Source organism: Athene cunicularia, assembly GCF_003259725.1.
Source record: "Athene cunicularia isolate RWA chromosome 1 unlocalized genomic scaffold, athCun1 chr1_part2, whole genome shotgun sequence".
In the NCBI taxonomy this organism is placed as follows: domain Eukaryota; kingdom Metazoa; phylum Chordata; class Aves; order Strigiformes; family Strigidae; genus Athene; species Athene cunicularia.
The window spans coordinates 33,498,339-33,511,310 of record NW_020799092.1 but is presented as its reverse complement, the minus strand read 5'-3'; the positions used below and the strand labels follow the sequence as shown (position 1 = coordinate 33,511,310).

At 37.8% G+C, this 12,972-nt stretch overlaps 1 protein-coding gene across 3 annotated transcripts in view; it reads right to left on the bottom strand.

Moving 5' to 3' along the window:
* EEA1 (early endosome antigen 1) overlaps positions 1-12,972 on the bottom strand; it is a 96,455-nt gene that overhangs the window by 29,623 nt on the left and 53,860 nt on the right. For all 3 annotated transcript variants that reach the window (XM_026864794.1, XM_026864785.1, XM_026864803.1), the window contains 8 exons: positions 12,565-12,759; positions 11,549-11,731; positions 5,257-5,442; positions 4,687-4,818; positions 2,683-2,868; positions 2,153-2,391; positions 567-687; positions 123-221 (listed from right to left, as the gene is read on the bottom strand). In XM_026864794.1, coding sequence (XP_026720595.1) covers positions 123-221; positions 567-687; positions 2,153-2,391; positions 2,683-2,868; positions 4,687-4,818; positions 5,257-5,442; positions 11,549-11,731; positions 12,565-12,759 — 1,341 coding nt within the window. The remainder of the gene's footprint in view (positions 1-122; positions 222-566; positions 688-2,152; positions 2,392-2,682; positions 2,869-4,686; positions 4,819-5,256; positions 5,443-11,548; positions 11,732-12,564; positions 12,760-12,972) is intronic.

The following is a 12,972-nucleotide window of genomic DNA, read 5'->3' as shown; positions in this document are numbered from 1 at the left end:
ACTGTATTGGAGATGTCCTGAGTGTCACAGAACTATTAAGGCCATTTTCTGAAGTTTGTATGCCATCTAAGATTTCAAAAACAACAGAAAATCCCCACAGACACACAGTAAAATACACCTACCCTTCTCACTGTCACCGAAAAGCCTTTTCCACAGGCCATACAATTCTGTACCTCATTGTCTTCTGCCCACTTCCTGTTGAGAGCTTGGGTGTGTTTGATCTATACAGAAGATATTAAAAAAAAAAGGTTTATTTAAAATGCATGTCTAATTCCTACTAATTTCCTCTATTTTTACTGCACACACTACGCCAGTGCCGTATAAAAGCATGAATTCTGCCATGATACTGAGAGCTTATATTTGTTCAGAAAGAAAATCTTCCAATTTTCAAAACTATGAGCAGATTTAAGAACCCACAGACAGCAATATGGCCTTCACACACCACAAGCAGAACACCTTAATGACTCTGTAAAGGTAACCCACCACCAATTTGACACAAACTTAAAATTCTCCTAAGTTCCCACACAGAGAATCAACAGGTTTAATTGCTTAAAATCAAATTGTACCTGTAATGACTGGTTTTCTCGGCCAAGTTCCTGCATTGCAGCAGTAGTGTTGTCCAGCTTTTTCTTCATTTCTACAAGTTTGGCTTGAAGCTTTTCAATTTCTCCCTCACTTTTTATACACCTGGGGAAAACCAGTAAAGAGTCAGCTCAAAGCATGTAAGGCAACGTACACCGCCTCTTTTAGGCAGGCTGTGACGTCTGAGAAGTTACTCATAAAATCCAGCCAAAAATATCCTTGCTGTGAAAAGTTCTTGGATGCCTTGACTGGAAAAATGCTCTCTTGTAACAATCAGTTTATCTGGCATTGCTCTCAAATATCTGCAGCTTATTAATACCTGGAGTTACTCCCAAAACCAGGGACAGTACTGAATGCAGTGTATCAATAGCAAGCCCCAGTAAGTACCCCCGTGCAGCAGGACACTCACATACCAGCTGCAGCAGATTGGGTGAGAAAACAGAGCAGAAAAAGAAACCTTTTTCTTCTAGCACGGCCACCTCCCACCAGCTGAAATTCAGTTAACTGTTGAAAGGCAAATTTCACAAGGTGTTTTTCTGCCAAGCTGTAAACAGCTACTGGATGAATTCAACATGGTATGGCAAGGGATTGCCAAAGAAAGAGGATCTCACTTGAAATGATTCCATCCTTTCCCAAGGTCTACTGCTCAAAAGCCAAATCGGCAAGCTTGATAATATTGAAAAAAAATTTCCACTCTGCCTTCACCAAACACGTCAGGAAATAAGGACAGAGAAAGTTTCCTATCTCACGGATGTTTCTTACACCCTTGTTATCGCTGCTTTCAGGTAACTTCCACTGCCTTGGCATGCCTCCTGCTGCTTGAAGGAAAGGCATTCGGCTTACTTAAAATTTAAATATATTGTAGAAACAATAGCAGAACTGGACAAGAGAATAATGTAGGTTTTCAGGAGAAAGAAAATACCTTCTGTGTGAACCTTAGCCTATCTAATCCAATTACACGTTCAATCTCCCAACATCAAGCAGTGGGCATACCTAGAAGTCCCTAAGCAAATTCTATGTTACTGAAGGCACTAAGCAATCTGCTCCAGGCTTCTGGATGCCTAGTGCACCTAGTGCACCTGAGTCAAGACAGAGGAACCTCAGTGTGATGGAAAAGGGCAGTTAACTCTGGTAAGAGAAGCTCTCTCTTACAGGCCTTGCAAGGTTCACACAACAGATGAGATGAGAAGCCACAACTTACCTCAAAGTTCCGAGGAATCCAATGGATTTAGAAAGCTCTTATGGATGAGCATAAATCTTCGAGCACAAGCACAGAGTTGTGGCTTTGTTGGTAAGTAAGGTCCTGTAAGCCTGCCTGATCTTCTACAGAACGGTCACCTTGTCAAAGCCCACAAAGATCACAGTGTGTTCCCAACACCCCTTGCTGTGCCTTGGCAGGGACAACAGAAGGTTGCACTCTGGAAACTGCACCCACAACCCAGGCACCAGGAACAAACACGGATTTCAATAAAGCACACATAGAGAATCCTGAATCAACTGAAACAAGTTTTCAGTGTGAGGCTATTCATCTCCCAAACTATGCTTCCACACTGCAATGACCATAGCTTACCTCTCCAGCAACGCTCTTCTCTCATCCTGATTATTCTGCACTGTTGCTTCCAAGACAGCAATGTCCCCTCTTAAATCATCTGTCTGTTTCTCCAGCTCGCTCACTCGCCTCTGACTACTTTGCCACTCTTTCTTCATGGTAGCCAGGTTTTCATTCAGAGCTGTGACCTGCATGGTAAGCTTGGTCTCCTTTTCCTCATGTTTCCGGTATTCTTCTTCTTTCTCTTTTTTCTCTGTGTGCTAAGAAAACAATGGATTGATGAAAAACAACCTTCCAAGTATTCTTTCCCTATTCCCTACATTTAATTGAGGCAAAGAATCTTACTGTACTAGAATCACTACTTTTAATCAACAAACTCTACTAGACAAGGCTGTCATCCCACTGAATTTTCCTACACCTCAAAGATTTCTGACTTTTTCATTTAAAAATTAATGTAATGTGAAACTGAAGTCAACTTTGCTTCCTCTCTGTCCCTGAAAAAATCCAAAGGCATGTTCACAAAACAGTCTTATAGTCTCTGACATACTAACCAGTTTAGCTTCAATTTCAGCACATTCTTTCCTCAGTTCTTCTTCTCTCTTTTTCAGTTGATCTCTGACAGCTTGATGGGTGTTCTTCTCATGTTCCAGAGCTGAATTCAGATTATCTATTTTGCCCTGCAGCTCTAATTTCTGTTGAATCAATAGCTGTTTTGCATCCTTGAGATTTGCCACCTCCTGTTAAGATACAGAGCTCAAAGTTAAATGAGCAACTTTGAAAGTGTAAATGATTTAAATGCAAAACTGCTGTAATTCTTTCCAAGAAGAGAACAGCAATAATTTTTAGTTTTATCACTGGAAGAAAGGATGATTTCACAACACAAAGTATCCGTGATTTTCATGATCAAAGACTTTAGTCTTATACCTATAGTATGGATAACATACAATTTTTAAAATAATGTTTGTTTCTACTAAAGTAGTGGAAGCTCTGTTGGATTATTTTCTACAGTTCTTTGAAAAGATACATCCATTGTAATTTCTAGAGTCTGTTCTACTTCACATTGATTTCTGATTGCAATAATGAGGTTAAACACATCTTAATGACTATGTAAAAACCAAACACTGTGGAAGAAAGCTAGCTTCTATAAGCCTTGTATGTATAAATAATTATCCTAATGTATAAATAACTGCCCTATGTTTTAAGCAAGTAGGATGATACATTGGTTTTAAACATTAGTTTTGCTTGTTCTTCTGTAATAAAACATAAAAAATCCTGAAATAGAACAGTTAGCTAAATTTACAGGAATCATTTTCCTTAAAATTACTTAGCCAAGCATTCAGGTACTAACAGAGTAATAAGGATTCAAAATTCACATCACAAATTAAAACCAAACCAAAGACAGCAGGAGAATATATCCTGAGGACAGGGGGATGACCTACAGATGCACATCTATTCATTCCTTGGTAGCACATGGGAAACAGTATAAGTCTTTAGGAGACAATTTCTGTTTCAGTCTGATTTCTTGTAGGGAGATCAAGAGATTAATATTAAGCTATCATTGATGTGTATATATTTTATATAAATATTTATAAATTTTTTTTCTTTAGAATAGAGATAACCTTTCCCCAAAAATCCAAGAAAGTACTGGGCATAGATTGCTTGAAACAAGATTGCAAGAAACAAAGTACAGACTTCTATCTAAAAATAAGAGACAATTTTCTAAACACTGGAGAACAAAAGAACATCTGAAACTCATATCACATTATTTTCTTTTTATTAGCATATAGGCACTCTAGCTTCATTTATACTTGTGCAGCAACTTACACCCTGTGTGCTTAACAGATGCAAATATAACTACTAGTAGCACAATGTGGAAAACCCAAACTACGGTCTTCAGGAGCGTTTGTTTCTACAGAGACTAAAAAATTAAATACGTACAATGTGGTGAGAAAGTCTGTTTTACTGAAGACCAAAAATTATTCAATTAAAGCCTCCAAACTTGTAACCTTTTGAGAGCTCCCTGGATTGTTAGGATTTTGGAAGAGAGTTAGTCTTTTATGAGGTTCCTGACATTGTTTCTTCCCCAACTGTGACATTTAAAGAGATTTTAAGAAACCACAGCACATCAAGGCAGTTTCAACCCTACCATGTACCCTCGAGAAGTACCAGATGTGCATAGAACATCTTGGAAACTTCACATTCGTGACACTTTAGGACACCTTTTCTGCACTTCAGAAGAGTCAAGCAAGGGTATGTACAGTGAATCTACAGTGGAACAGAAGAAGAGCCAGGACATACAACCCCATCCTGAAGCTAAGGCAAGTTATGTGGTCCACCTGGCTGAGAACACCGGGCACCAATGCTCCAGAATTATCACTGCTCAGGTCAGCATTACTCAGGAACTCAATGAAATCTGTGCTTTCATTCCCTTACCCGTAATACTGATATTTTCAACAACTATGTTTGCATAGCCATTCCAGATAACATCTACTGAGTAGGCATATATTTATTATCAAATAACCAACCACATGAAGACTCAGTTTGTCTCAATATACCTTCTCAAATTCTTGCTTGCAGGCTCTAAGCTCTTCACCCAGCTTGGCACTTTCTTTTTCAAGTCTAGTCCTTATTTCCTGGAGCTCTGTTGTTTTACATTTTTCATTAGCCAAGTCTTTTTCTTTCAAAATCTTAAAGAGAAATAAAAAGAGCCAGAAAAGTTAGCTCTTCCAAGTTCACACAATAAAAAAAAAAAACCAACGAAACAAAAAACATCTAGGGCCCAAAACCTGCTTGCAGCCTTTGTAATTAAGGGAAAACAATTGCCACATATCTCTATCCACAGTTCATAGTGCAAACAATTAGCAGCATGTTGGCAGTTTTAGATTTAAAACTAATAATGTTTTTCCACCTGCCTAGCCACTTACAACAAATTTCAAACCAAAGTCACATCAACTGTCTGTTAAAAGTCTTTGCATCAGAGATTCAGTAAAACTGCTGTTGCTATGCGCTGCCACAGTGCTATGCCCTCAAAATACCCCTTGTTTAGAGATGTAACAGGAATTAATAGAGGGTGCCTGTGTGGGGTGGATGTGTCTATGAAGATTTCAAAAGACAGGGGCATTTACCCTGTCATTCTGAAGATCCTGTAACATTTTAGTCTTCTCGCCCAGCTGCTGCTCCTTCTTTGATGCATCCTGCTCCAGTGTAGACTTTGCTTTTTTCAGTTCCTGAATCTGCTGATTATTGCTAGCAATTCGATTTCTGCTGGAAATTAATTCTTCTTGAGCTAGAGCAAGCTTTTCTTCTGTGGACTAATTACAAAGAAAATTCTGCAAATTATCTCAACATAAGAGCTTCAGATACTTAACAGTCAAACATTTTCACATGGAAAAATCATTATCTAAAGTGTAACATTTAGCTTCAAATGTTGACAGAGCATAGGTACAGAAACTTCTAGGTTACAAGGTTACCCTAAGTAAGAAGAAACTACACCAGTACCATTTCCAGCAGCAATACCTTATCGTACATATTCTGGCTTGCATTTTTCCACAGAGAAAAGGTGAAAACATTCAAAAGGGCAGAGAATGAAAGGTGACTGATGAAAAGAATAAACTTGAATTTGCTCACACAAATTTATTCTCCAATCAAATCAACTGGTCTCTAACTCTAGACAGCTGTTAAACTTAAGAGATAGTGAAACTATACAGTGAAGATTTCAAAAGTCACTCAGTGCTATTTTTTACCAATGACTTAATGAAAAATGGTAAGATTTTTGAAATTCTGAAGTGATATGTACAAGTTAAAAATGCTAATATTAGGACAAAAATGTTTCACAGTCTCAGCTGCATCAACATTTTAAACACAAAATTTAAACTTCCATTCAAAATCTACTACAGAATGTATTTTATTTTGCCTCCAACTCTCCCCATTTACCTAGAAAAAAGAAAATGGATTTATCTCTTTACAACAGGTCACAAAAACCCAAGGAACATCCTAAAACTTGCACTCAAGGGTCATTCTATTTCCTCACAGCAAAAGCCAAGCTTCAGGGTTCTTGATTTAGTATTCTGGAGGTTATTTTCTTTAAACTCTTCAGCTTAGGCATAGACTAGCTCCACTTAGAAGTATGTTCCTTCACAAAGAATCAATGAGAAAGAAAACCACCAAACTCATCCTCCACTCCCCCAAAATGTCACTATTTTATGGACATTTTTGACACTAAGATACCGAATGTGAGGTGAGGAGATTTATTATTAGTAACAAGTTTATTACGTTCAGTGCACCTGTAAGGATCTAAATTCTTTCAAGATAAACTAAATTCTTTTTGAAGCTCTTAACTCCTAATCAAATTTCTTGTTGAATGTTAGTGATTTTAAAAGAAACAATAAGGAAAACTTTCGATTTCACTTAATTATGCATATGCTTCAGCAGTCACTCCTGTGCCGATTTAAAAACAAAATGATTTCTGCTGCCTCCTAATCCACCCTTGTAAAGACTGAAGTATTTTGCCTGTAGAGTCAGACATAGTTTGAAACACCAGTGATGGAGCACTGCTGATTCAATAGTATTTTCAACAACCCCAGTGGCTCTTAAAAAGCTCATGCTGGCTTTTAAAACTAATTTGCACACAAATTATTTTATCTGCTTTGTAGGCTATTAGAGTTTACTGCTTAACACTTCACAAGGTGTTAACTCAAATTATTTTAAGCAAAATAGTAGGTGCTTTTGTAATTTCAAGGTTTCAGCAAGGTGGGTTTTTCAGAAAGCAAAATTATCTCTCTGCTCCACTGTGAGCGGTGGAGTACCATATCTTCCTAGCAATGAGAAAGGATGGGAAGTGTAGCATCATTATATAACATTTTCACAGGAAAACCCAATAGTCTCTGCAGTTTTAGAAAGAAACATAATGAAGCCATGGCTTATATTCAAGCTTGTTTCCAGTGGAAGAAATGTGGTTACATCCAATTTTTTAGCACTGGATGATGAAATCTGATGAAGTGCATAGTGACACCCAAATCAAAAGCCTCACACAGGGTATACTCCTCTCTCAACACCCCCTCAAAGTGTCTACACTGGACAGGTTATCTCACTGTGTCTATACCTAGGCCAAGACAATGTAAACATTCTTATACAGGGAGACAGTATACAGCCTGCTCTGCACTGTATTATGCACAAACATTTCTGTAATTCAGTAGTTTGCAATATAAGAGACTTGGAATTTCGCATCCAATTTGGCATACTATAGCTTACATATATGAATGTCTCTTAATTGTGCTGTGATTAATAATGATGCTACCACTGAATATAATTTCGAAAGCAGATCAACCTTCTATCTATTTATGCCTTTTTTTCTGCTTCACTCAAAAATCCCTCACAGCAGCCTTTGGAAATGAGCAGAAATCTTCTGGCACATGGTTAAACATTCCAGTTATTGTCTTTGCTCCTGGCCCAGTCTCCGCTGAGACTGTAATTCAGCCCAATTCTTTTGGACTGATGAGAAGCTCACATCTTTAACATAAAATCATCTCTCAAGACATCTGATGCCATCCACCTTATTTAATTACCATTCAGTTTTGCTATTACTCCCAGAATATGATAGGTGTTCTCCCAACAAGATACCACTCAGTCATGAGATTGTTCTTCAGAATGACAGACAAAACCGAATGCAAGAAAAAGGTACAGAAGAGGTCAATCTGTACTTGCTTTTGTAAATAAAAACAGATGCTAGGATGACTGGCACAGAGTTTAAATAAATAAATAGATATGACAACTTGGGCTGTTGCAGTGAAAATAATAGTGCGAAGTATAGAACTGGTCCTAGTTGGGTGGTAGGACCTAGATTCATTTCACTTAAGTGAAGTGCACAAATGAGCATTTTAGTCTGTGTGCTCCCAAATCCCAGTCCTCAAGGAGAGATGTGAAACTATTCACAGATGCTAACCTGATCTCTCTTCACTTCCTAAGAAGGGTTAGTTTGACTGTATGTAACTTAGGCTCCCAACATACAGACCTAAGGTTTGACAGCATGAATTTTGTCCCAGAACATCCACTGAAGATACACTGACAGCGATGCCAATATTGGAGGCAAAGAAACATTCTTTTGAGAACACAGAGGAAACCAGGACTGACTACATAAAGCACAAATGCCAACACTGAAGGATACTTGGCACAGCTCAGGAAAGCAGGATTCACATGAAGTATGTTTACACCAATTCAAAATCAAGGCAAAAATAAGTTTTTATAAACTCTTCTATATTAAACAAAAATGCCTTTTCCACCAAACAAAACCCCATTAATTATTTTGTGTGTGCATACAAAATATTTTTGTTATATATATTTGTATATATGTGCATATATATACACACACAGAATATTTAGTGGGGGTTTTTTATTACATATATTGTTTTTATCAAAAACTATAGCTTTTGTAAGCAGTCAAATCCTACCCAATTTCTTTTTTCCAGTCACAGACAAAAGTGTATGAGTGTAGTTACTATTATAAATAGTGCATTTTTAAATCAAAGTAAATTTGCAGCAAATAGTAACCACAAAATTATAACTACGGTCTCACTTCAATTTTGTTACACTTCTGACTTTTACTCTGCAAGACTTACAGCTTCAAAGTTTGCATCTGGCTACAACTACATAGCTAGGGTCTTCTGTTCCTGACCCAGAAACTAGGATTCAGCCGTGCTGATGGCACTTCAGAGAGCAGCTGCCCACTCTGCAAGCTCTCTCTCATGCAGTGCTGTATCTCCAACTGCAAAACCTCACTGAAGTGTTTGCTCGCTTTCCAATCACACCTGGATCTACCAGACCGAGAAGAGCCAGCGATCCCAGCCGTTATATTCCGAACAAATGCCAGCAGATGGTGCTCTGTGTACAGCCCAACTGCTGCCATCCCCTCCCAGGAACTAGACCTACCACCCTACTCATGCACCCATTCGCTGTACAGCCTTTTATCATCTATCTCCCCAGCCCTGAAACCTTGGCCTCACCAATACCATGGTGCTACACCACGTGAGAATATTTATGTTTTCCCTTGTAGTATTTTTAAATAAAGAAAACCTAGCATTGCTAGGATCCCACAATACTGCCTGGCCATGCCTGTCCTGGATAATGCTTCAAACAGTGCTGACACAACATGGCTGTGAAGGGAATTCATATCTCTACTAAAAATCCTGCACTGAAAGACACCCAAGCTCACTTTACATACAATTTTTAAAAACTTCTACTACTGCCTGCTAATAAGATTAAGACCACTCCAAACCCCAGCCCACCCATCAGCTTTGGTTCCAAACTATAATCAAAATCCATAGCTCTGGCTCAAATTATCTACTTTTGTTAAGTAACTCACCCAAGGCAAAACATAATCCAGACAAGTGACTTTGAATTGGACTGTGAAACTCTACCATAAAGTTCTTCTGCCTCAAGTGGCATTTTAATACTCAGCTCTCAATACTAACATCACACTGAGGCTTTCTGAATGTGCTTTTTCCTTTTGTGGTGGTGTAAGTCAAGTTATCACTGTTTCTTTAGGTTAACATTGCAATGAGGCAGCATATCCATGATTAAAGATCAGCTCTCCACCTTTTCCCTCTTCTACATTTTACAGAAAAAAGTGCTGTCAAGCAGACCTCACTAATACTAATTAAAATGGCTTTTTGTTTTTGTTTTTTTTTAATCGAGCAAACACCCTTCATGTTAGTACATACCTTCAGCACTGAGGACCCCAAACTTCCCCAGGTTCTCTAGGCTCCATAGAGACCTGCATCATAAATCAAATTACCTGACCGCTTATCTTGAAAATCTTTTTTATTCATTGCCATCACCTTATTTTACTTTTTCACATGAATGTTCTCTCTCTCACTACCATCCCCATTCAGGTTTAAAAGCATGTGGGCTATCTACCGTCCTGTTTTATACTAGCCAGAACTAGAGGTCATCAAGCTGCTTTAACAGTACTTATTCAGAGCTGATTTTGCAACAAGTGATACTTAAATGAAAACTATAACAAAAAAAAAAAAACAGTTAGTAAGCACATCCAATGTTTTTACAGGTCATTGCATTACCAAATGCTGATCTAAATGCACTGCAGGAAATTAACTCAGAGGTATGTGTGCTATAGCAACTAACCATAAAAAAGGGTATGTTTAAGCCACCACTGCTTGTTAATCATGATGAAGTTCTTTACAATTCAACATTGTGATTCAACCAAGTTGCACTGAAAGCAAAGTTTCTGTAACGTGCGGGGAAACATAGCAGGTAATCTAATGCTACAGAGGACTATGATTAATTAAACTCCAATGGCATACATGTAAAGGAGCTATTTCTCTTTTTATTAAAATAACCTCAAACCTGGAATTTCACTAGGGCTCCACAGCTCACATGAGCCTATCTGAATTAATTTTACTGGTGGGACTGAAACACCTCCACTGGGACAGGTGAAAGGGAGCAATGGAATCTAAGCAGTCACAAAAGGCTCCCTTTATACATACTGAAGTAAACAAAAGCTGACATCTAAAGCAGATCAGATGATCTGTCCTTCCAAAGTGCCTACTTCTCTCTGTAAACTTCAGAAGAGTCTAGAACAAGAGTGCAGACAGATAGAGACAAAACTGCAGAGGGATTCATCTGAAGTGAAATGTGCCAAAGCTATCACGCCAGTAGACAGCCAGTCTCTGCAGCACAGCATGTCCTGGGACTATCTGGCTTAGCACTGACATGAAGGCAGTGGGGAACAGAAAAAAAAAAAAAAAAAAAAAAAAAAAAGGACAGAAGCCACCTTTACTGACTGACAGAACCCCCCAACAATGCCTCTTTGAAGGCACTACACCCTAATAAAAATCAGAGAAAATCAGCTTAGGAAGAGCAAACACTTCAAGGACTAAGTTCAGACACTCGTACTCCACACAGGTGCCTAAACCTACTGTTTCTATTAGCATGACATCTCTGAAAGTCGACAAGTCAGGAAGAAGCGGAAGGGGCAAGGCCAAGGGAAAAAAATGACAAGTTAAATTCTAGTTAAATCATCTAGAAGATAGCTGTTACTCACATGCTAGCAAGTCTTTGTCCTAATTAGCTATGCTGTTTAAATTAGTTGAAAGCTACAATATATAACAAGAGAAAGCAACACAAAAAAATTAACTCTTAAAAGAATACAAAAATAAATTATCTTTCACTTTGCTGCTGCACAAATGCAAGGGTATTTCAGATAAACTGGCAAATACTCCTTGGCTTTAAATTAGTTTCAGGATGTCCATTGTCCCAGGGTAAGTGAATGAACAGCACTAAATTCTATATATAGCAGAAGACCTTTTTTTCCACCTATATAGTTCTTGCACTGTTTATTGGTCTTCAAAATGGATCTAAACAGATCTACTAAGTCATATATGACATTAAAATGACTGTATGTACCTTAAGGTCTTGCCTGGTTGCCAGCAGCTCAGACTCTTTCCCATAAAGGTCCAGCTGCAACTTCTCCACGTTTTCCTTATGTTTTTCATGGGTCTTCTGTAAGTCTGCTAGCTTGACTTTCTCTGCTTTAAGCTCCTGTGCTGACAAAATAGACTGCTGTTGCAGTTTATTCTCCAGTTCTGCCTGAAACATAAGTATAGTTTCATAAGCATGTTTCAAGTTACAGACAGTAAAGTAAGCTTAATAATTTCAATTAACTGCATTTCTACTGCAAGATGAGATTTTTTACCGAAACAGCAGTTCGGTAATCTATGTTTGTGATTTTACAGTAACATTTTGTAACTAATTTAATAACAAAATTTAATTCATGTCAAAAGGCTAAGTGAAACACATTAAGACCAAAAATTAAAAATGCAAATAATGTTTTCAAGTCATAAAGTTTCCACAAAGGCACAAATATGATCATGTAACATAGGGCAGCCAAAGCTGGAGCAACATTTAATAGTGCATGGCATACAACACAACATATCCTAATATTGTAAGACATTTGAACCCTTTCCATTATGGTTTATGAGTTTCATACTGCCACTCAGATAAATTCTTTTGGTATAATAAAAGACTTGGTTTAAAACTGCTGTGGACATTTCAAAACACTGCAGAGTTTGCCTAAACTACTCTCACAAAATTCTACAGCTGTACAAGAAAATGGCAGCTCATAGCATGTTCCTGAAGCAAAATAAACATGTTCAATCTAGCCACTTTTATCACTTTATTCCAACTAAATTCCTACAGAATTCATATTTCAGCATTGGTTCTTCTTACATTATTGTTGTTGATGTTGTTTTTTCTTTCTCCAACAGCATCTGAAGACTTTGTTCCCACATCCTGATTTTATAATTTCCAACAAGACCACAGCAAACAGATGTTTATCACAAAGACACTGACATGAAAGCTGCAGCATTTATCAGAGAAATTCACATTAATTTTCTTAAAGGAGTAAGAGAGGCCAGTCTTACCTTTTCCAAAAGGGCAGTTTTTAATTCAGCTTGTAATGTCTCACTATGTTTTTTCTTCTGTTCAAAAGATTCCTTTAACTCTCTCAGCTTTCCCAGGAGATGTTGCTCGCTTTTTTCTTTCTCCTTCAGAAGACCCTGAATTTCCAGTACTTGTGCTCGTGCTGAATCAAGTTCTATCGACAACTGCTTAGAAATCTATATTCAAAAATATTAAATAACTGTATAAAATGTTAATTTAAATATCTCTTTGTACATGCTGTAGTATGTGAAACTGCCTATTGAACTGTACGGATGACAAATCATGTAGTTCAAAAAGCAGACAGCTTCACAGATGAAAAACTGGTCAAAGCTGTTAAAGCTGAAGATACAGCTTCTGGAAACCAGCTCCCAGAAGATTGCTAGAAGTTG